The 24,688-nt window shown below is 40.7% G+C and overlaps 1 protein-coding gene across 4 annotated transcripts in view; it reads left to right on the top strand.

Moving 5' to 3' along the window:
• PCDH19 (protocadherin 19) overlaps window positions 1-24,688 on the top strand; it is a 102,084-nt gene that overhangs the window by 18,565 nt on the left and 58,831 nt on the right. Inside the window, exons 3-4 of one of the 4 annotated variants that reach the window (XM_067548393.1) lie at window positions 12,372-12,463; window positions 13,294-13,979. The exons of 2 other annotated variants lie outside the window; for them this stretch is intronic. In XM_067548393.1, coding sequence (XP_067404494.1) covers window positions 12,372-12,452 — 81 coding nt within the window. In that variant the 3' untranslated portion in view covers window positions 12,453-12,463; window positions 13,294-13,979. Of the gene's footprint in view, window positions 1-12,371; window positions 12,464-13,293; window positions 13,980-24,688 lie in introns of those variants that run through there. One more of the 4 variants, XM_067548394.1, reaches the window with a different exon arrangement.

The raw sequence follows: 24,688 nt of genomic DNA, 5'->3' as shown, positions 1-24,688 counted from the left end.
GAATCTCTCAAGAACACTCATCAGTCACTTAAAATATATACATATGTAAATAGCTACATAATTGCAAGTCACCGAGAACCTCTCAGCTTAACTATTCCTGAACTGTTTTGTATATCATGATACATTCTCTGACCTTTTATAATATTGGAGGCCAACATTATGGAAATAAGCAGCTTTTTATTCCATTCTAAGGTCAGTCTAACCAAATTATGCATCTTCTAATGCAGTCGCTTCAAGCTCTCAGTTCTGAAAATTTCATTTTAATACCTTGCAACAGAGATAAATACTGTAGCTGAAATTCATGTTTAGCGATTTATTGCACTGATCATCATTCTCGCTGTACGGTTTCTTGGGCCAGGGCCTCGTTTAACATTGCTTTGTTTGTTTTCACTTTATACCGATAATAAAGGGCTGTGATCCCAGCCCCAAAATACTGGTGGGGTCAGTGTTGTGTAGGTTTCAGAGCTCTGCACCTCCTCCTCTTGAAACTAGTGGGAGTTTTAGAACTGATTTCAGTGGAAGTAGGATTGATTCCAATATTCATGTGTGGCCTTGCGTGGAAGCAGGATCTGGCATGGATTTGTTTGTGTTTTTTAAGTGTACTGGTACAGAAAATAAACCTGAATCAATAAAAATGGACATTGCAGGCTTGATTCTCCCATGCCTTGTACTTTACAGAGCTATAAATGATTACACAAAGTGAGTGGGAAATGCTCCTGTTCTGACATTGCACATGCTTTGCACTCACTCTGCACAGGCATAAATGACTGCACAAGATGCAAGGGAGTGGAGGATCAAGTCTTGAGTAAGGAAATCCTGTGTTCCCCAATCCTGCAGTTGGGTCCAGGCGGTGAGCCTTCATTTAACTCCTTAGGGCTCTGCAGGGGCACAGAGATCCAGAGGGGGTGGATCTGATAATTGATTCAGGGCACAAGTGTGTTGAGACACTGCCAACATCACACTGTGACAAAGTGGACATTTTTTGTAATACTTCATTAAACTTGTGTGTGCCTTAGTTTCCCCTATATGCTGCTTTGTTAGCTAGTGGGTGGAAACGGACTGTTTACTCTCAGGGCAGGGTAAAACACATGTGAATGGCGCCTAGCCATCTGGGCCTGAGGCCCCAACCAGTGGAGCATCTGAAAAGACAATGCCCGGACATTGACACCTAGCAAACTACAACCAAGAGGGGTATGGACTTTCCCATCTCTCCTTAGGGAGGCCGAACATCATTTCCCTAGCTTGAGAACAAAGGACTGGGAAGGTGTGATGTTGGGGAGGGGTAAGAGTTGGCTGCTGGGAGTCAGGTCTCTCATTGAGTGTCTGATGAAGGAGGTCAGACTGAGAGATGGACAGAGCTTGAACCAAGGGGTTCATTACAGCTTGGCTGGGCTCTGGGCTAACCAGAATCGACTATGCTTTAACCTTCATTTCTCTAAACTACCCAAATTTTTTATGCTGTGTTCCAGTGAACAAATAAACCCCTGTTTTGACAACACTATGTGAATGTCACTGCAAAACCTTGGCGAGGTGCATTGATCCCTGAAGAGTGTACAAGTCTCCATTAGGGCATGTGTCTCTTTGGGACTTGCTGAATGGAGCTCACGGTGTGAAGCAGGAATGCTGCAGGCCCAGAGGTCCAATCTAAGGGGGTAGTGAAACTGCGTGACTTACCCTGGAGGAAGAGTGAGATCCTGAAGGGGTCTTGCACACTGAAGGGATTCCTCTAAAGACCATTTCAAAGCTGGGGCTGTAGCACCGATCCTGTGGATCTGTGACGCACACTTCTATGTTTTAAAAATAAAAATCCTTACCTCTTTTGTTAAACACATTAAAATTATTTCAGTTTCAATCTTCTAAACATCTCATTTGCTTTTTCCTATTTATACTGATTCTCTGTATTTTATATTTCAGTTTGGACTCTGAAAGTGGACTGGTTAGTTTAATTTTGGTTTGACTTTCTGGTTCTGGTACCCTTGGTCATGTGTGTTGTGCTTGGGTTTAAAAGAGACACTGCAAGTGAAAAAAAAATTTTTTTAAAGGGACTTTAAAAATACTCGGGTGGGGGTTTCTTGTTGGCCTTAAACTACCAGACATTGTCCTTTTTAAAAAATAATTTCCAAACTGGTTGTCTGTAGAAGCTAGCTGACATGAATCCTGTGGCTTGTATGTAAAGGTAGTATTTACAGACTGCATAAAGATTGCATTAGATACATGGCCAAGTTCTGATATCAGATTATACATATACTTGTCATAACTCTTCTACCACCTGCTTTTCCCCCCAGAAGTATTATATTTTCTAGAAGCCATAACCTGATATCCTTACTTAGGGTTTACTCTGTCTGTACTCAGACAAAACTCTCAGTGAAGTGCCCTTCCAGACTAACCTACGCTGATTTGAACAGTGGTTTCTGATTATCTGATAATGTAACATGAAGCAAGATTCTTTTCCACAGGAAAGCTAACAATAATGGTGTGTGTTATTTTCTCTCCCCTTTGTTGTAATCTGTTGCAAAGACTGTGGTTTAAAGTAATCTCAAAACAGTATGGACTGCGGGCCTACAATTTAAACATGCATTTTGCTTGGCACAGTCTACTGGAGATATTCAGTTTGCAGTTAAGGGCCAGCTGGCAAACAGAACCTGAAATTCATGTGTTAGGTACACAAAATAAGGACTAGGATGAAATTCTGGCTCCGTTGAAGTCAGTGGGAGTTTTGCCATTGACTTCAGTGGCGCCAAGGTTTCACCCTAGAGCTATACTGTTTCTAATGGTCCCTCAGGCTTCTCAATCCAAATTTCTAACTCCAAGTGGTCATTGACGTCAGTACTCAAAGTCCATGTCAGAGCATCTCAGGACAGTCTCTGGCACTGCCTGCTTTACCCCAACCCCCCTTCTGTCATCCTTGGAACAAGTGGGCCTTCGTTGTGTCTAGGTTGTACCACTCAGGATTCTGTCCGCACTCCAGTCACATCTCCTTATGCTCCATGCCCCTGAGCCGCACTGGAATTCTGCTCCCAAAACACCTCATGCCATTCTGGTTTGGTAGCTGCACAAGGGGCTGCTGTTTGGCTCAGCCATTGCTCATCTGGCTGAAATGCATGGTTAGCAGTTTCTCTTAACAGTTTTTTGAGTCTGAGAATCACTTGCCTGTGAGGCACTGGAAATGCTTCCATAGGCAAAGCTAGTAGGCTTGAGAGCTCGGTCTTTCTCCTGGAGTTTATTGAAAGATATTCTTCCTTCTTATTGAAATTGCTCTGCCCTGAAGTTAACAGCTCTCAGGTCCTTTCCTTCACATACTAGGCCAGATCCTAAGCTGGTGTAAAACAGCACGGTTCCACTAAAGTAAATGGAGCTACGCCTATTTACATCAGTTGTGGAGCTGACCAATTGTTGTCCCTGCCATACCACAGCTAGTCCTCTCTCCTAGTTTTGTTTGCATGTTCAGCAACTACTTCTCAATCAAGCTAGTTGCTAGCAGTCTCCAGCAGAGTTCTGTCACAACATCTTATTTCAGTCCATTTAATCCCAGCCATCTGTCAAAGGGGCAATGGCAAAAATATTATCATTTCCCTTTAGGGGCAGGTTTTCACCCATGTTGCTGCAAAAAGCAGTGCTTGCTGTGAAAAAGGCCAAGACTTGCCTTGATGAAGTATTAAAGAAGACTGCCAGCTTTCCTAAAAACATTCAAGCTGCACATAGCAAAGAACTTGTTAGTCCATTCCATCAAATTCATCCTACTGCCTGTGCAGAACTTCCCTCTGAACTGTCTCTTCAGGTGTTTTCTATTGTATAATTTAAATATCTCAAGTGATAAGGCTTCTCCCCCACAGCCTCAGGATATGACTACACTAACGGCAGCAAAGTTGCCACTGTCAGATTGCCCTATCTGGATCAATTGAGCGGTCAGTGAAAACCTGCTTAATCGATCCAGAAATCGATGCTGGTAAACCACCCCCTCAAGTGGTGTAGTGCTGCGTCGACGGTGCAGTGAAGATGCCACGCCGAAGGGAAGTACAGCAGTCGACAGGAGCTACGCAAGCTACTTTGCGTAGCTTGCGTAACTCCCGTCAATTGCCATCAAAGCTCCAGGTAAGTATAGACCAGGGCTCAGATAACTGTCTCCATTGATTTCCTCCCCCCATTTATTCCACCACTCCTAGTTATACCTTCTCATACTAACCTAAAGAAACCTCCCACTTCTGTCATTTCCACCCCAATTGTTGTTATAAACGTGAAGCAAGGAATAAAGCCACATTATTTTTCTACCTTTGCAAGTTTGTTTTGCCCTCTACTGTGAGGTGAAGTGATGCAGCACAACCAATCTTTGTACTGTAAAGTTCCAATTTGTCAATTATCTTTCTAGGAAATAGGTGCCCAGCACAGAATGCAGCGTCCTGAGTGCAGTATACAGAAGTACTGTTCCCTCCCTATTCTGTAGTGAGATACCGCTGCATATTCAGCCCAAAGACTGCACTGGCCATTCTTTTTTTTTTTTTTCACGCAACGAGACTGCATTTCAAACTCCTGTCTAATTTGCTGTCCACTATCACTCCAGCTCTCTCTCAGCATGTGTATGCTTGTCAAATAGAATTTGGTAGCTGTGCATGCTTTCTGCTTCCCAACCAGGTTGCATGGCTTTGCTTTAATAAATGATGAGATATTGTCTCCTGTAGAGGCCATAATTGAGTACCAATCAGTTTTTACTAATTAAAATACAGGATGGTCTTATTTGTAGCGTAAATTGTTCTAACCTTCAATTATAATTTAAATTACAGTGTGCTCTGAATTGATAGAGAGTTGTGTGCTTTTGTGAAGATGCTTCCTTTGTAGGTCTTGATCCTTCTTTATCCCAAATTCCCATTGACTTTAGTGGAAATTTTGGATGTAATACAGAATCAGATTGATAACTGGCAAAGTGCAATTATGGGCCTGATTCCCCAGTTCTTTCTTAGGCAGAGCTACCCATTGAAATCAGTGGGGAGTTTTGTCAGAGAAAAGACTGCAGCATTGGTACTGCAGCATCTTAAATTAAGACCAAGTAATAGCTTATGTCAGCTGGACAAGTGATTATTACTTAGCTTTGAAGTGATTGTATGTTTAACACAGAATCCCAGTTAGTTCTTGTCTCTTTATTAAGGCAGCTAAGGTTAGTGCAGTGATTGTTAATGATGCCCTTGAAAAATGTGCATTACATTTATTGTGCTACATCTCCTCCTCAATGACTTATCCAATATCCTCTGATGGAATTGCTCAGTACACGGCAAGTAAAAAATCTCATAGGGAAAAAACCCCTCTCATTAAATCAAATAAATACTATATGAAAATTGGAGTTGATTTCTGTATCCTTGAGCTGTATAAGAAGGTCTCTGCCTCTCTGCATTCTATTGGCCACAAGAGATCTGGACATGAATCCTTTACCATCCTCTCGGGGGTCTTGAGCTTGTCGGATTATACCATCTTTTGTAATGGCAGGTGTATGCCACAGGGCAGGTTTTAAAATTCCTATGTTGGTGGATTGCATTAACCCATACTAAGTCAGGTATGTAAAATTCCATTAAGCTAAAACCCTCTGGCACTTTCTCACCAATGCTGGAGATCTGCAGGCTATGCTAATTTAGTAGGTTTGCTCATCTATTAGTAGGATGAGGATTTTAAAATAATAACATTTATCTTTGGCTGTGGACCTACATAGTGTACGCTGAGTACAATTTTTTGAAAGGCTTTGCAGATATTGCTTTAGTCAATGTGAGTCAAAAAAAAAAAAAAAAGATTGCTTAGAATCAGAGAAGTTAAAAGATCAAATAATTCTGCCTTTTTATTGCTGAATAATGTGCTTGGAAAATATCGTTCACCATTATTAGACTAAATGAGTTGCGATAACATAGGACTCAATATTAATTTTTTCCATGTTGGCTGATTTGCCTGTTTTTATAATGCAACTAAATTCTATGTTATTGATTATATCATTGATTAGTGGCTTGCAAAACTAAATACATGTATACGTGTAAGCACATAAGGAGTTTAATGTGTTGACTTAGAAACAACAATTAAATAATTAGACTCTTCTGTTTTACAGAAGCATTTGGCTTTGGGAAAAACACAAAGCAGTTGAATGTTGCATTTAAAAGTTGTGTGTCTTTGTTGCATACAGCTATGGGTCGTATCCAGTGGCCGGGATGCCTAGACAATGGGGAGTATGGGGAGTCTGAGTGCAATGTTGAAATGTTAGATAATCTGATAGAAAATAATCAGATTGCTATTTCAACATGTGTCTGTTATTCTTTTGAACAAGGATTGCTTGACAAATACAAAGATCTTTTAAAACATAGATTTGATATTTCTTCTTTTCTGTATATGGAAGCTTATATTATACTCACATTAAGTAGTACCTTCCTTCACATGTATTCTCATTTAAATGAATTGGACTGCTCAAATGTAAGTTACTACTTACTCTAACAATGGCAAAATCAGGCCCTGAGTCACTAATGTCATGTTTTCAGTATATCAGTAATGTTAATAAGGGTCCAGCTTCAGCATATATTTAGAGATAAGCCTAGGTCAAATCGATGCCCCTGAAATCTGGGGAAGTTCTGATCCAAACTTGGTGCCTGGTTCTTGTCTTTATTTTGGTTGGTCACCATTGAACTTTGGCAAATTCATATTCATGCTGGCTTGGGTCTGTTTTTACAGACATTTAATAACATGTTCATGACATGCAATCTTTAACTGTACAGGGCAATTGACTTATTTTAACTTCCTGAAGCTTGAAGACATTCTCTCCCTCCTCCCCAATGCAATGATTTGAGCCACTGTTTGGAAAAATATTGTGTGCTGGCCATGGTCCTGATTGTTTACTACTTTGGTGTGGGCCGACAGCAATGGTGATGTCAGTGAAGGAGATTAAATTAGTGGCACATATGCCCTTCTCCTCCACAGCTCTCTATGTAGAGGGTTCTCTAAAACAATAGTTTACAACCTGTGGTCTGCAAACCCCTGGGGGTCCGCAGACTATGCCTAAGATTTCCAAAGGGGTCCGCACCTCCATTTTAAATATTTTAGGGGGGTCCACAGATGAAGGCTGACAACTGCTGCTCCAGTGTCTGTCAAAAGAGCTTGTTCGGTTTGAGTGTTGCTGCAGAACCAGCAGAGGGAGCACAGAAGCACAAAACATTATGTAAGTTCTCTGGTAACAATAGCTACGGCCTGTGTGTGTGTGTGTGTGTGTGTGTGTGTGTGTGTGTGTGTGTGTGTGTGTGTGTGTACTCAATGACAAGAGATTAATTAATTTTAAAAAATGGAAATATGTACGAGTAGGCTCGTCCTTCAATTTCCACCCTTGAGTCTCATTAGCATTATTGGGCATTAACATATACGGAGGAAACGGAGGACTATCTCCTATAGAATTTTGGGGAAATTCCTCATTAGACTCTAACAAATTGTACCAACCTACTGACTCCACATGAGAACTCTGGAAAAGATTATTATCCCTTTTTTTAGTCTGCACTGTATTTTTTGTAGTTTCTTCTCGTTGGTCTGATAAAATCCTTTTTAAAAGTGTGGCTCTTGACTGAACAGTGACTTGGTTATTATTTTTTTTTTTTAAGAGACACGCTGGGTTTCTGTATCTTTGTTCTGTTTCAATTATTTCAATATCAAATTAGCTCCAAAGGATGATTTCTCTGATTGCCAGCATTGACAACAACAGCTGGAATCTGAAAATCCAGGGGTGTCATTTCCATTACCCCAATAATACAGATTCTCTAATCAGGATTTAGTTTTGTTGATGATACATATGGAGGAATAGAATCCACTCAACTCTCCCATAGCTGTACTGACTCTGAATGCTGACAGAAGTAAATACTCGTTTGTCCCTAACGTAAGCAGGGACTCAAAGACCCAGAGAGACTAGATCTATTGAGTTACATAGTTACTTTTCACACTAAGATGACACTGTAAGCGTTCATCTGCCCTTGCTGCCTCCAGTCTGAAGTTGTAACCTGCCATGTGTGAACATGACAATTCCTTGCTGTGGTAATGTTTCTCTGTTGTTGTTTGCTATATTGTATGGCAGCTCGAGGCATGTGACTCTTGCTGTTTTAAAGTCAATCAGTAATAATAATTGTGACTTCAGGAGGGGGATAAGGGAATAGAATGTAGCAGCAGACAGATTCTTATAGATGAAGTCAATGTTTGCATATAAATGTCCTTAGTGATAAAGAACAGGGATAGAATTTATGTGTTTCACGAAAATTGTTTCGAAGTACAATTATTTTCACAGATTTCCATGAAACTCATAGCTGTTTTCTGTATATTAAAAATAAATATCATATCCTCAATGAACCAATCTGAGAAAATTATATATAGCTCAGTTTTCACATACCAGTTCCAACAAAGAAAAATTGGATGTGACAGTCTTGGGTTTAATGTTATGAGGCAAATTAAAGTGCAACCTCATAAAAAGTTCAAGAAGACAGCAAGGGAGGCAAACCTTTCTTATTCCTATGACAGCCACAGAAGCACTAATCTTGGGTGGGTAACACCCATTCCACCCAGTACATCTTTGTAAAATAGCACTCAATGGAAGATGTAACACTCTTAAACAACTGGAAAACTCCTCTTTTTCAATATCTCCTCTGTGCATCTTTGTGGTTCTTTTTCACAGTCCTGTTTTACTTTGTTTGGATGTCGCAAATTAATGAGGTTTTGAAGTTCGTGTTCAGTCAGTGTCAATTTGGAACTTCCCCTTGCTAGTTCGTAAATCTCTGTGGGCCAAATCCAGCAGTCCTGAATCTGCTCAGATTCAGTAATGATAAGCATGATAGAAACACCTACATAAAGAGAGAGTGATTATTCAGGCAACTTTCTGCTCGTAGGTAAAAAATACTCTTCCCGCTCTTTTTTTTTTTTTTTTTTGGAATCAAAATAACTTCCAGTGGCCAATTTGGTTAATAATCGCAGATGCTTATTCCCTGTACCCCTCATCAAATACTGCATTGAGTTTCCTACCATCTGAGCTCATTAGATTCCCAATCACATCAGAACCTATTAGGCTGTCTTCCATTCATAGCTGCTTAGGTTCCCTTATACCTCAGTGCTTGTCAGGATTTACCTATCTACATTGTAAACTGTTGGGTTTTTCTGACACAGTGGAAGCTTGTTGTTTTGTTCTTTCCTGCAAAATGGTTTCTTTAACTTTGTGTGTTTGTCTCATGGATATTCCTGCCCATTCATAATGGTTCTCCGCCCCACCCCCCTGGTGGTCATATTCACATGATATTCCTGTGGCAACTACAGCAATTGCTTGCACAGGAAAGTAACAGGAGAATATTTAATGTAATTGAGCAGCTAGAAATAAGAGGGATGAGCCAGCACCATGTGATCAGCCAGCTTTCCGTGGACCATGAGCTGGTGTAGTCTACAGCTTGAGACCCAGTTCTATAGATTATATGCATCATAATGCACTGAGTTTACAGATGCTTCCTCGCAATTTTGTTTAATCATGCTTTTCCCCATATATAGTATTGGCCCCATGTATAGTTTTGGCTACATCTTCAACTTTATTCAGTATTATGCATGCATCTCAAAGGGAGACTACATCTCCTATAGTATCATATATGAGCCAAATTGAGCACCTGCAAATTCCCATTGCCTGAAATCGTAATACTTTGGAGCAGTTAGTTTCATATTTGCAGGTTGGGAGAAAATGGTGGTTAAAATGCCTAAGATCTGTTTATGCTAGCAGCTTTGTACTGGTGCAGCTGCTGTATTGTTGTATGGCTGCATTACAGGTACTTAGTCTTCTAGTGTAGACACACCTGGCTGTGAAGAAAATCTAAACTGATATAAACTGTTGCAGTGTTGGCTTCCTAAATCTGCAGACAATACAGACTAAAACAATGGGCCTGAGTTTCAGAGAAGTTGAGCACGTGCAGCTCCCATTGACTTGGAGATCAGCATTGCTGAAAATAATACACACTAGCTTTGAGAGAGGTTTGAATTGTCCCTTTCAGCTCAGCAAAGCGTTAACTCTGAAGCCCAATGATAATCCTAAAGCAAATTGTGATGTAAATTCTATTTATTTGTTAGTTAGTTAGTTAAATTATCATCCCTGTTTCACGGATAGGAAAATGGATGAAGAGAGGTAAAGTGATTTGTCCAACATGTCATGTCAGAGCAGGGATTAAAACTAAGAAATTTCTGGGCTTTTACTGCTATTTTCAGTACAAATAGAGTATAATTTTTTGGCCATAGAACCAACTCTTTGTTAATGGTTTATGTTTTCCATTTAGTGGTAACATCACTTTTAGCATTAAAACAACAACAAAAAACAAGTAACTGTAAATGACAAAAGTATGATTTCTCAAGAGCTTCATTTTAGAAGATGACTTCGCTAGTGAAGTAGTTCTTTGACTGAGTGGGAGAACTGAAGATCATTGTGGGCTTTTTTAATAATTGGAAATATTTTTTTTTGCCATTAAAGCAACTAGCCTCTGCTATCACAACTCCAGACAGTTGAATCAAAGTTGTTCAGAACTGCAAGCAATTGACATGGCTGAGACTTGTGAAATTCACTGAGAGTTCTCTTAACTGTTCTCATGATATATGCAATGTAATATTAAACTCAAGTAGTCAGTGGTGATTCCCAGCACAGTCTAATCCAGTTGCATGGTAAAGAGGATTTGCTGGCACAGAAAAATGAAGGAAGAATTTTATAACCCATTTTTTTAAAGATATTTTGATATTTAAGTTCTCTGTGATACTGGATGTAACTTTAGTAAAAATATGGATAGAAATCACTCCTTTATTCAAGTGACACAATTAGGTCAAATTTGTCCCAAATTTAAGTTTTATAAAAACAGGTTTTACAAAACTTCACATCGTGACTGCCATCATGGGTCAGCAGGGAGAGTGAACCTGGAACCTCTAGTGCTAAAAGCATGAGGCTGTACCACTTGAACTAAGGGAGACCTCTGCTAGCTGGCAGCTATAGTAGATTTGTATCCTTTGTGGACCAGCCAGTAAAAGAGAACGCAGAACAACAGGCTAAACTGAGGTCAATAAGAACATTTCCCAGAGTTTTAAAAAATGTCAGTTGTGCTTTGTTGTTTTTTTAGATTAAGTACAAGTATTTTGTCACAGCGTTTGCAACTGTAACATTGCAGCATTATACTTGTGCACAACAGCCAGAAGGTGAAGTTGGGCTAAGTGCTCCAAGCGTAGAACTATAGAACTGAGCAGCAAGTTTACAGCACTGAACCTCTGGACCAGAAACGGACTCCATGTGAAAGTGAAACTGACTAGACTATTTTCATTCTCCCAAACTGAGAGAAAGACAGCAAGGAAATGAGCAGCATAAGTAATGGAAATGTAATAGATCTTTAATTGTTTTCATGTATTAATAGTAACACAGATAAGGATTTTAAAAAGGTGTTTTGTTTTACCCAGTAATAGACCCAAATCCTATTGACTTAAATGGGAGCAGGCTCTGTGGGCTTATCTATAGCCAGGTGTACTCTATAAACTTTTGCTGGGTTGTGATGAGGAGTATCTTGTGGCTGACATAGCTTTGTCAGTGGCAAAAGCCTACCGTGTAGATGCAGTTATACAAGCAAAACTGTGCTTGTTTCATTTTCACTCGAAAGGCAGGAATAAGCTATATGGGGAAAAGCACAGCTTTGCTGATAAAAGCTGCCTCCATGCTAGGAGCCCTTTGCTAGTATAGTACCCTGGTACAGCAACACTGTCAACGTGCTCCTAGAGTAGATTTGGCCTACGTTACAGCCTACAATCAGAGCTTTCCCCCATCTTTTTCTCCCACTTTCTTTTTAACCATCTCCCTTCTTCAGCCCTCTGACATTCCTAATGATCCCCTTTAATTCTGTGTGGGAATCCCTTGCAGGCCATGCTGTAGAATTAAGCCATGCTGAGTGGTGGTCATTTGTCATACACCCAAGTTTTTATTAGGCCACTTTGTTTCTCATTTAATATTCATGATTTTTTCCTCCAACCCTGCTGTTTCATCTCAGACAAAGGGAACTATAAGGAATTTCTGAACAAGCTAGCTCTAATCATCTTCTGCCACGTTACAAACGTAATTGTGTACATTCCGTGGGACTCACATAATCGCCATGTAGAATGCATCATTCATAAATTGTTTAGGGCGACCTTTTGTACAGTAGCACTAATTATTATTATCACAGAAGCCCAGTAAATGAGACTGGTAATTATTAGGGATTTATTTGAATGGACAGCTAAGCTATTCTTGGCAAGTTAGTCAAAGCAGTTGTCATGACAGCCACACAAATGTGTCTTATGAATTGAGTTAATTAGGGTAATTAATAACTGTTGTTTTGCCCTTTTTTAACAAGGGATTGCCTACGCGTTATCAAAAGGAGAAATCATCCCTGGTGCTTTTTTTTTCCCCGTGGCACAACAACTTTCAAATCTAAAACACAAAATAGTAAGTACCTGCAGGACCATCATTACATAAGTAAACGTGGCATTCCTTTTTTCTTGTGCAAACCAGAGTATGTTTTAATCTTACTGCTGAACAGCTCCTACTTGCCAGTATTATATAGCAAAGGACTCATCATCATCATCATCATTAATAGTATTATTGTAGCACCTACGAGCTCTAGGCACGGACCAGGCCCCATTCTGTTAGGTGCTGTATAGTCGTCATCATCCCATTCTCGCCAGTGGGAGTTTTTCCACTGAGGGCAGTTGGACTTGAATCAGGCTTTGTGCATATTTGAGCTTTTTAAACTTATTTTAAAGCCTGGGTTTTAAATTATTATTTATTTGCATTACAGTAGTACCTACAAGTCAGCGCCCCATTGTACCAGGTGCAAACGTATAACAAAAAAACTGTCTCTTCCTTGAAGAGCTCACATGAGAGACAGAATCAAAATCCATCTATCATAATAGCTAATTAGTATTGTCTGTCTTCTGGTCTGGATGGCCAGTTGGAGCCAAATCCTCTCGCCCTCGCTCAGGTAAAGCGCACCTTGATTTCAATAGGAGTTTTGCTTGCGTAAGAGACCCTGGGACGTAGTCATTAATGTAATCATCATCATTCATGTTGTTTATACCGTGGTGTGGTCTAGGAGCCCTAGCCATGGATCAGGCTCCCTTGTGCTAAGCAGCATTCAGACAGAGCAACAAGATGACCCTGTCCTGGAGAGCTCACAGTCCATGTAATTTGATCGAAGGATTTGAACTTGGAAGTCTCCTAATCCCATTTTGCTTTACTTTAAATTACTGCTGTTGTGATTTCTCTGTTACTAACAGTGTCTGTTTGGTGATTCACAAGACCAATAGTGGAGACAGTCCCTGCTTTGAAGAACAACAAAAATCTGACAGAGGACTTCAGGACTTGGCTGCTGATTTATTAAAAATGAACCAAGATAAAAGTTGTGACTCAGGCATATTAAAATAAGCTTTCTATAGAAATGAACCTGAAACATGACTGGAGACAGTGACTGGCTTTTCAACTGCAAAAGCCTAGTTTATTTTTATCACCTGTGGATTTTTGAAGACCCCTTTTAAAAATAAAGCTTATGTGATACATCTTTTAAAAAGAAAAGAAGGGGGAGGGGGGCGGAACTCTGCAGAGAGGCAACAATTTTAATGAAGAAATATTTTACATCATTCTCCTACAACCTTAGGTCTAATAGTCTGGAACTAGTACTTGGGGTCCTTAAAAAGTTCAACAAGACAATCCAATTATGGACTTTGAAACATTTTTATTTTTAGTTTCTTGTGAAAGCACTTAATCTTCTGCCATAGTACATTAACTGGAGGGAACAAGAAGAAGTTAGGTTTTGGCACCTTTTGTAATAACTAACTGACATGTTTACCAGGTTGTTGTTAATGCAGAGAGAGATTTTTTTTCTTCTTGGGGTAGATGGAAGGAAGTTAGATGGAGTAAAAGAAGGAGAATGCAGTACAACCCATACCTTAATAAAGCTCTAAGTTGGAAAGTAGTTTTTCCTCACTTTCCTACAGCTTATCCTTTGAGTCGGCAACAAATTGTTGCTTCTACTGAATTTTTCTTCTCTGTCTGGTTCAGTGATCGTTGTCTGGGGATGGTCTCTTGACCTGTTTGCGCTGATACTGCTCTGTGTCAGTTTGCTGTCTTACCCCCGTGGAGGTTGGGCTGGCACCTGTAATTTGTTTTCTATGTTCTCTCCAATCAGGAGAGGACAAATCTGAGCTATGGGTATGAGTTCCCATCTGAAGGAACTTCCTGCTATATACAACACCGCATCATCTGCTAGCTTCATTATGTTTTTTATTTTTTTTAAAAGGCATCCTCTGATGTATGAAGTATTGGCCAGAGCCGTGGTTCTCAACCAGGGGGTACGTGTACCTTTGGGTGTGCACAGAGGTCTTCCAGGGGGTACATCAACTCATCCAAATATCTGCCTAGTTTTACAACAGGCTACATAAAAAGCACTAGCGAAGTCAGTACAAACTAAAATTTCAAAACCAGACAATGACTTGTTTATACTGTTCTGTACACTATATCAGTGGTTCTCAAACTGTGTTGTGACCCCAAAGTGGGTCACGAGTTCATTTTAATAGGGTCACCAGAGCCAGCATTTGACTCAGTGGGGCCCAGGGCAGAAAGCCAAGGTCCGAGCCCCACCATGTAGGGCTGAAGCCCGAGTTTTTAAGTGAGGTGAAACGTGGGGTACACAGCACACATCAGACTCCTGAAAGAGGTACAGTAGTCTGGAAAGCTTGAGAACCACTGGTCCAGAGGTAGGATATTAGACTTGATAGAGAAGTGATTTAATATGATACTGAAAATCCTCTGTTCCTTTGACATTGGATAAAATGAATCTGGATGCGTGTGTTAAAATGCATCCTACATCACTTCTCCTAGTAATAAAGTAATATGTGCATATTGGGCCAAATTCATCCCTGGTTTAATTCCCTTGCCTTCAGGGGAGTTACATCAGTGACAGATTTGGCCTGGAGTGGCCCTCTACTAGTAGTTCTCAGTACAGGAAATACCATTTGGCACATACTGCTCAGAACCCTTAGCAGAAAGCTGGGTGTGGAATAGCATGGTGAAATGTTGGCAACACACCTCAAAGTCTCTGTCTCTCTTTAGCAAGCAAAGCCCTACTCACAGATGTACAATACATCATACTCCTCTTTAGTATTGTTTGTGGTGTCTCTCAGTATGAGCACCTTGTCCTCATTTTACAGTCCAGTGTCTGATGGTAGATAACAGTACCGTAGCCAGAACACACAATCAGCAGGTGACTAATTACGGCAGTCAGGCTCGTCAAGAGTCATCAGACAAACTGAGCAGCAGTTGGGGGGTGATAGCATGTCAGGGGCAAAGAATGGTAGGACAACTACTTACATTTCCACTTTTTTTGTGAAAAGAATTAAAACTAAACTGTTCCTTTCAAAGTTGGGCCATGAACCAGGCTAGCAGATGTCTTGGTGCTTTATGAAGGTGATGCTTTGAACCTTTTGGACAGGGTGGCTTAAATCATAATTTAAATCACCAAGTGAAAAGCCTCCATTTAAATCATCAATTTTAATCAACTTTTCCATTTGTACTTCACTTATTTCTAAAGAAGGGTGCATTTTCATTGGGTGATAGAAACAATTAAAACATGTTGATTTATAACTAAAGAAAGCCTTACCTTAGAGTTGGTACATTTTTTTTTGTTAGGTAGGAGCGTATACTATAACTGTATACATTTATTTAAGCAATCATATAGCTTAATATTTTCAGATTCTTTATTAGTTGCACATTTTTAGTATTTCAAAAAATGGTGAAAGATGTATTTATTTACTAGATAATTAACTTTTTGTTCATGATTTGTGTCAAATTGCATTAGGATGGTAACTAGAATTTAATTAAACACACACACACCATATTTTTTAATTAAATATTTTGAAATTATAATAAATTTAGGCCTTAGCATATTTTGTATTAAATTCATATATGATTTTAAACAGGTTTATTTTTAAAAACAAAAACTTAGAATAATTTAAATAACAAAATAAAAAAATCCAATTTAAAAAAAAATAATTAAAACATTGATTTTTATCCCCCCCTGGTTTTGGAGGAAAATCATTAGAAGAACCGTGTCTTTGGGAAGGATTTAAGTCTGCATCTTTGGCCTGACATAGGGGTGCCTCATTAACATGATGGGTTCAACCTCTGGGCTGAGGGAAGAGATTGATTTGTCCCATTGTCGCTGTGACCTGTCTGCCTAGAGTAGCCCAACTGAAAACGCCAAGAAGGAGAGCAGATTCTCCCAGATTGGTGGCTAACACTGAAGTTAGCTTCCCCAACCAGTCACAAACAGTGCTCCTTATTCCCCACATTGGTTAGCAGGAAGCCTAAAAAAAGAAATACACAGCCCCTTTTATTGCATTTCAGTCTCTGGCTCCTAGTTAGCAACTAGGTCCATTAAAGAGATGTTATTTAACACTCTATTCCCTTTACCAAAATATTCTCCTTATCCCCAAAGGATCAGCCATGTTATCAGATCACTACTGGTTTGGTTGCACACTGCCAGCCAATTCTTTGGTAACTAAAACTAAAGGTTTATTATAAAAGGAAAAAAACAAGAAGAGAGATGGTAAATGGTCAAAGCAATCAGATACATACAAATGACTTCAAAATCCATATATATCAGATTCTCAGCTGAATTGTGGAGTATGCAGGTTTGTACAGTTCCTATAGTGTACATCTAGAACCTGGATGGGTCTCAGTCCTTTGTTTCACAGATTCAGATGTAGAGTAATTGACCCAGAGGTAGGAAGCAGGAAGGAAGACAAGATGGAGATGGTGCAGCTGCATTTTATAATTTCTGCCATGAGGCTTGTACTTCCTTTGTCCCAAACTCAGCCTCATAACATATGGCATGGTAAAGTCCCCTGTCCGTAGACATGTTCTTACATATCCTGGTGACTCATAAGGTGTAGCCCTGGGTTATTCCACTGGATTCATTGTACATTTGAGTTCCCTTGATGGGCCATTAAGCAGGCATATAAACATGCTTATCAATCTTAGCGAATTATAACCTTTCCAGTGGTACATGACATAGCATATCTTGTAAGATTCATTGTAATTTTGCAGTATCGATATCAATAATATTATAAATGATCACCTATATTCCAGACAGCATCACAGCCCCCTTTTCCCTCTTTCCCTTCTCCAAGGTGGATAAAAAGGCAAGAGTCTGTAATCATGTTCTTAAATTTTGAGCATCACATTGTGCAACTCAATGCTTGTGCAGATCACATGGAAGAGCTTGAAAGTTTAAAAGATTAAAAATGAGTATGAAAATATAAACTCCAGAGAATCATTAGGTGCACTTCACATATTTATATTTCATCTTTGGCATTATGTCAGTTTGAAAGTTCTGGTGCTAGTGCTGCTGTCGAAAGGAGGAAAGAGATTCTGTGCTGTATACTGACTGCTTCCACCCATCAACTTCCCACCCCATCTCATGTAGCCGGTAGAGCATAGCCAGAGCTCTGCTGCTTTGCATTGACTGATGCACATGGATTTCCCCTTCCAGCCTGGATTAAAATGCCTATTTCAGCCTGACTTTCCACAGTTTGACAGCATTTCCACACCCTTTCTCATTTCAGAGTTCCTATGTCAACCTCCCCACATTGGTACAGCCTGGAGACAGGCACAGCACCTTTCAACCTTGTAGTCAGTCTCTCTCATAACTGCAGGGTATTCTGGTGGTCTGGAGAGCTGTATGAAAAATTTTATCCATGTAGCAAAAATGAGAAAAATTGCCTTTTGATAAATAACTTCATTGTGAGCAAAATACCCTTGAGACTTACAGTGGTAGCTGCCAGAGGATATTTTGATTGCAATTCATCCCTAGCAATTATAGATAAACAGTTTAAATGATAACAAGACAAGTACTCAGGGCATTATTTCACAGGGTTTGATCATCGTCCATTGTTGTGGGTTTTTGGCTGAAGACAGCTTGTGCCTGCTGGAGCCAAAGTCTGACTTTAAAAAAATGCGTAGACACTATTATATATCTCATGTGCGCTCATGCGACTACTTTGGTTGCATATACAAATGGTTAGTTATGGGTCTAGCCAGCTAGCTAAGTGCATAAATGCTCAATTTGCCCATGCACATTTTAATAGTCATGCTTTCAGTCTTTCAGCCACTTTTACCATGGCTCAGTTAATTTCATTTTGAAAAAAATGTGGTGAAAAATGTGCTAAAATGTTTTATAGATTGCAAATGCAGAGCTTTGACAGATTCTTTTCCCTTTAGGATGAAAATTCCCCCTCACTCCTTGCACATAGTCACAATTAATGGGCTTGTATTTGGGAGCTATCCCCCAAACTGTGTCCCTTTGGATGACATTGTGCTGGCCAACTCAGATATGCACAGAATCAAGCCCTGCCAAACATGGTGGCCAGAGAATTCTTTGCTTGCTCACCATGCAGCAGCCCTCTCTCCATGCAGTTGTGCTGGTGTGTTGGGAGCCTTCTATGGCCCGTATGACCTTCAGAGAGAACACCGTTACGTGAGAAGAGAATGTGTCACTATTTGGTCTTGCAACCGCATTGCTGCTCCTGAAGGATTTGTTTTGTCTGTGTTTTCTCACTGATGAAGAAATATACATGAACAATGTTAGTACTCAGTAATCATAGAGCCCTTTTCATCCAAGGTCCTCAAAGTGCTTCACAAAGGTGGGGAAGCATCATTTTCCCCATTACACCCATGAAGAATCAGAAACATTGGAGGTTAAATGACTTGCTCGTGATCTCAAAAGTGAGTTAGATGCAAAATCGGTTACAGAATCCAGGCGTCCTGCCTCCCAGTCTCCTGTTTGCCTTTCCTTTGGTGCCTTGGGTTGGAATTATGCAATGGAGGCAAGGGCACTGGTTAGGCGCACAAGCTGACATGAGAGACCTCCTAGAACTTCCTTTTGATTGAAATGGAAAAGGGAAAAGGCATAGGTGTGACCTCATGACTTCATTATTCCTGACACAACTGCAATGACTTTTGACAATTTTTGGCATGACAAATCAGAGATCCCTCCCCTGTCCCCAAAATGTATCACTTCTGACCTGCAGTTCCAGAGAGCGAATGACAATGAGTTTTATTTAACCCTGGAGATAGAAACATTTAAAAAAAAAAGAGACTTTATTACATTAGTTTTTATTCATAACAGAAGGAGACAGGGAAAGGACAGCTTGTAAAGGTTTTTAAAAGGTCTCCAAGTCATGCCCCATCACTCTAAGATCTCTGATTAAATCTAGATTGTTTCAGGGCCAACAACCTTGTGGTGCTTAGAGAGGGTGTTAAAGGAAATGTCTGAGGCTGCCCTCAGGTACATATTTCACATCAGAAAATCCTAGACCTATTAAAGAAGACCTATTATTAGGTTGTTTTGGTCTTTATCCATAGGGGACAATTCAGGATTGCCCCTTAGAACGTATTCACACTTGCAAACATTGAAGAATACAATGCGGCAGGAGTGGGTGTGTGTGTAAAGTGATCATGCAGGAGGTCCTGGGCACTCCCTGAACACGAGGAGGCAGACTCTGTGTCAGCTGTGAAGAGACTGGGTTGGAGGAGAGCATTGATATGAAGTGGAGGAAGAACCACGTAAGTGGCTTCAGTGTGCAGTGAACTCTCACACAAGGGATGTGAAGGAGCAGTGACTGCTATTGCAACCCGTAGGCTAGGGCAGTGGCTTCGGAGGGGACTGTGCTGAAGCCCATAGCAGCTGCCCCCAGGTTAGAGGGTGTGAATTTAATCCCTTTATTCCCTGCACAGGAAACCCATACAAAGCTCAATTGATCAAGCTTTATGTGAGCTTCCTGAATTTCATCCACTTCCAGTAAGATTCTGTTAAAATATTACTAAGTAATGTAGGATATTAAAACCCATCTGGAGACAGGGAACAGAAGATTCAGAGTTCTATGGCTTTGCCCTTGGTTACCAGCCTGAACGTGCCTTCAGGATGTTTTAAAGCAGACACATCAGCCCAGAGCTGCTGAAAGGAGCTGGAAGAAAGAAGGGACGTCAAAGGATTTGATAGGCAACAGCAGTGGCCTCAGTAGCACATTCAGAGAGAGGTTCCTGAGACTTTAATGTAGAAGGTAGTGTTTAAATGGGGTTTAGACTGGAATAAGGGAGGAGAGGCAGATAGGTGGATAGGAGTGGGGGAGAGACTGATAGACAGAAAGATGGGACAAAAAAGCAGGGAGCTGACATCTTTCAAGTGCAATCTGAGAGTTTCTTGGCAGTCATGCTTAGAGGCTTCTCTGCCATAGCTGCTGGGAGGAAAGTGTCTCCGCTCTTTCTTTCTAACCTGCTCCCTGAAGGAAATTGCCTGGATTGTGTTTGCTGGCTTGCGCACATTTGCTTTTTATAGAGGCAGGCCTTTTACTCCCCACACACTGCTCCCTGCCAGCCCTAATTCCTTCCTTCCGTCTGTGTAGGATGCCATATCCCATGAGTTATGTACTGACATACACTCTTCTTCTGGGCGAGATGTGAATGTGAGGTCCTGACCAGTTGTTGTTAAAGCTCCCCTAGCTATCTGGATGGGTACTAGCCTTAGCATCAGAACGACTGAACTCCCTGGAACCAGCAGGGCCTACTTAGTTCTCTTAGGTAAATCGGTAAAAAAATGAGGTAAATGGGGCCTTAAATACTGAGATCCTGTATGGGCATTAAAGGTCCTAGGATACTTTTGTAAAAGAAGGGGGTTGCCTTAGTGTGCACAATTTCTCCTCTCCCTGCTGCTTTGGGTCTGGAGGGTGCTGCCCTGCATCCCAAGGGTGACTGTTTACCAGTGATGTATGCAAATAAAGCGAAGTCCCTGCCCAAGGCAAAAATGGACCCTGCAGAAACAGCGTATCTCCACTGTGAATGGGCAGGCAGAGTTGATTTGGTAAACACTATACCCCAGTGTCCAGAGGATTAATGGACAGAGCTGGTGGGTCTGTGACCAAGCAGATAACTATGGTTATTCTACCCTAGGGAGATACAGCACACTGGTGGAGGTAGTGGCTAAGTGATTCTGCTGCTGCTAGGTAGCTTGAGATGGAAGGTTTCCTCTTCCAGTCTTCAGAGACATCTGTAGCCCCAGCCTAGTCATTCTGGATGCATGCTGGAGTCAAGAATTTGACCCACAGTTTGTAGAAATCTTTGGAAGGAAAGGCGATGTTAGGAATAAGCTACTTGCATACCCCTCTTTTTTGTTTGCTAACCAGGTGGCTTTTAGCCCTGTTTTCCGGGTCAAATTCCAACTAGTGTGTGTCTGTGCTGTTCACCTAAAGAAAATGTCCCCGCTAGGTTCAATTGTCTGCTTCCCCTTCTGTTTGGTGCAGAATGACTGTCTCATTTACAGCCCTGAGTGTCTGCATTGAAAATGGTTGGTGAAGTGATTGTTGTGTATAACAGCCTGCAAAGAGCTTTTGGATTATAGGTGCCATTATGAGTGTAAGGTGGTTTTCTTATTATTACATTTTTGCACTTCATAATGACACTGCAGATTTCTGATATGCCAGCAAATTCAAACTGCTGATATTATTAGCCACTTTCAGGGTAATTATGGGCTTCATGTATGATGCTGCTTTCAGTACTGAATCTAGGTTTCTAATGCAATCCCCTTTTTAAAAATCAAGTCACAACAGCTCCTTTCCTCCTGCTTTTCATCCATTTTCAGTTATAAAATGTGAAAAAAACCTCTGTTTATTTGGGGAGGGGCCAGGAATTCAGAATGGATTAGTAAGTATGCCTGTGCCTTAATATAATCTGTTTTGATACTTTTTCTCATTATGGTGCACAGAGTGATGCTAAGGGATAAACTCTCTTTTGCTACTACCAGTGATTTGGCTGCAATGCTTTTTATTTTATCAGGAGAAAATGGAGGCTAGAGTCAGTTCCTTAAATGTCTAATAATTTCCAACGGAACTAAATGCCTTTTATTTAAACTGCAGTAATAATTAGAGGGTTGCCAGTGTTAAGCAGCCATGTAGTCTGGCTTTGAGGAATGTTCATTGTGCCTCATTAAATTTTGGAATTAGTACTTAAAAGGTCAGAAATAAATATTTTGTTTATATTTCTGACAGTAAATCTAAATGGATGTGATGTTTGCACATCCTCGTCTCTGCTCATTGCTGCTGAACTGAGGCACCACTCCATTTGGTTAGCAGCAATCAGAATGTCTGGGATGGGGGGTGAGGAGAGAGCATGGTTTCATTGATCAAGAGCAGGAAAATGACCTGCTGTATTACATCTAATTATAAAACATCAATAGCAGAAGCTAAATGCACTTACTGTTTCAGAGACACTAAATTGCTAGTTTTCAGTTTGCAATCTCATGGCTTGAGCAATAAACTTGGGATGTAGGGAAAACTGCTTCAAAGGGAGATACCAGAGGTCAGATCCTTTTAACCTTTATTGAACTCCTTCAGGTGACTGGGGCCTAAATGCTATTTAATAATAGATAGTTGAATTGTCTCACATTTTTCTATAGTCTTGTTTCAGGATGATGACTTAATGAGTGCACAGCACTGCCCTTCCTCTGTCTGAAAAGATTTGGGGAGTTGGTGGTTATGTAGATCCATTCACCTCTGGGTTCAAATCCAGCTGAGTTTGGAAATGACCGAACGTTCTTCCTATCTGATTGTTGTTGAAGTGTACTATGTGAAATCGGTTGGTAGTCTCCATCCGGTTCCTGGCATGTAGGACTGTGCATCACAAAATCCATCATGACTGGCACTAATTGGCTCTGTTGCTGGCAGTCTCAGCAGAAAAGCCAGGGACTAAATGAGCTACTCTGTCTGAACTCCCTCCTCATCCTTCTGGTCAGGGTTGAGGCACGTTGGAGAAGTTTGCATTGTTGCTGCCTGTTTGGTGGATAATTAGAGGTCTCCATTGTCCAGAGATGTCAATCCTGCAACTTTTCCCAGCATTAAATTCACACAAAAAGTGAACAGAAAGAGAGGAAAGTTGGATGATTACCCAAGTCAGTGTCCAGCCCCTGAAGAGGCTTATTCTGTAGAGGCACTCATGACTCTGCAGCACTTCTGAGCCAAAGCACAAATCATTTATGTATCAGAGAGAGTTATTGGACTCTTGAATAGTGATGTGGGCTTTTCTCCCTGCATTCTCTCCATCAGCACATACCTGATTCCTCTACTCTAACACCTTCTCCAAAACCTACACTGGGGTCACCATCAATGCTTTTGATGGCACTTCAGGGCAAAACACCCACCCTTCACCACCCCATTATACACTTGGCCAATTACATAATGTTGTCCATTCATTCCTGGCCTCTCTGGTGATTCATGTACAGCATGGAGTGTGAGATTTGATTTCCCCTCAGTTTAGCGTGTAGAGAAACCAGTCATGTTGCTGGTCATAAAATGGTGCATGCTGTTGTCACCTGATTGCATTGCATACATATCAGAGATACTAATGGAGAAACCGAATTTGATCTGAGGTTGGTAGGTTTGTATGTGAGTGAGCAGTATCAGAGAAGTATCAGAGTTTTCTTCTACTTAGATTAGAATGTTCCACCTCGTCCAATTTTTGCTGGAGTTTGAAACCACTCTTGCCTTGAACATAACAATAATAGAGACCTCACTTGTTTATAAGGAAATTAATTTGTAGTTGTGTCTCATCAAGTAACTGCATCAGAAATGTAGTTTGGAGCAAAGACCTCTTCTTCTCTTAAAATGTGTTTTCTCTTTAAGATATTTTCCTTAAATACCCTAGGACCAGACTCTGAACCCCTTACTCACATTGATGAGCAGTTACTCGCATTAGTAGTTCCACTGCAGTTAATGAGTCAGTGAGATTACTCATGTAACTGCTCATTGGTGTTAATGGCCCTGCCTTTAATTTTTAAATTAACAAGGCGTTTTCTTTGTTCACTTCAGGATTTATGTGCCATCCAAGGAGAATTGTCATCTGTGCATTGTTCAGTAACTTCTCGTTCCTAAACGCTATTTGCAAGGTGTGCGAGAATATCCTCTACAAAGCTGGATCTTGGATTGCTGCAGGAAATTGTGTGACATACAGGCACGCACCTTTATTGCCTAAAAGCAGAGGTTGCATAGTATAGCTCTTATTCATAATGCACAAATTTCACCAAATCAAAGATGAATTCAAAGACAAATGCTCTCTGAGAGTTCAAGACATGCCCAGCAACCCAAAGCTCTTGGGAGTCTAACCACGTAATGTCCCTGGAGAAATTGAAGTGCTGCCTGCGAAGCAGCTCACAAAGGGGCACGTTTTCAAAGAGATGTGCTAAGTTTTAGCTGTGTGACTCCATTGATCCTTAGAGAACTGAAAATGAGTGGAGTCATCTTTAGTGCCCTCGAGTGAAGGGCTGAAGATGAATCAGTTTGTCTCTAGCCCCCTCCTTCATCTTCCCATTCTTTAGGAGCCCTGCTTTTCTCACTCTCCTCTTCCCTCTCCTCTCCAGGCATGCAATGAAACAAGGGGCTTCCTGACTCCCTAGCCCCTCACCCTCTGCCTCCCTCCCCTAGTGTATTAGCACAGCATTTCCCAGTGTGGGCTGGGGCATGAAGTACTAACTGATGTGGGGAGGGTGCAGAATATGTATGATTAGGATGGCTAGGCCAGTAACAACACATGGTAAGATCAAGGGGGGTTGTGATTGGTTTACTTTTCCTG

This window comes from Emydura macquarii, unplaced genomic scaffold (assembly GCF_026122565.2).
Source record: "Emydura macquarii macquarii isolate MOO-44397 ecotype Brisbane River unplaced genomic scaffold, CSIRO-AGI_Emac_v2 contig_1253, whole genome shotgun sequence".
NCBI lineage: Eukaryota > Metazoa > Chordata > Testudines > Chelidae > Emydura > Emydura macquarii.
This window is presented reverse-complemented; position numbering and strand designations above follow the sequence as displayed.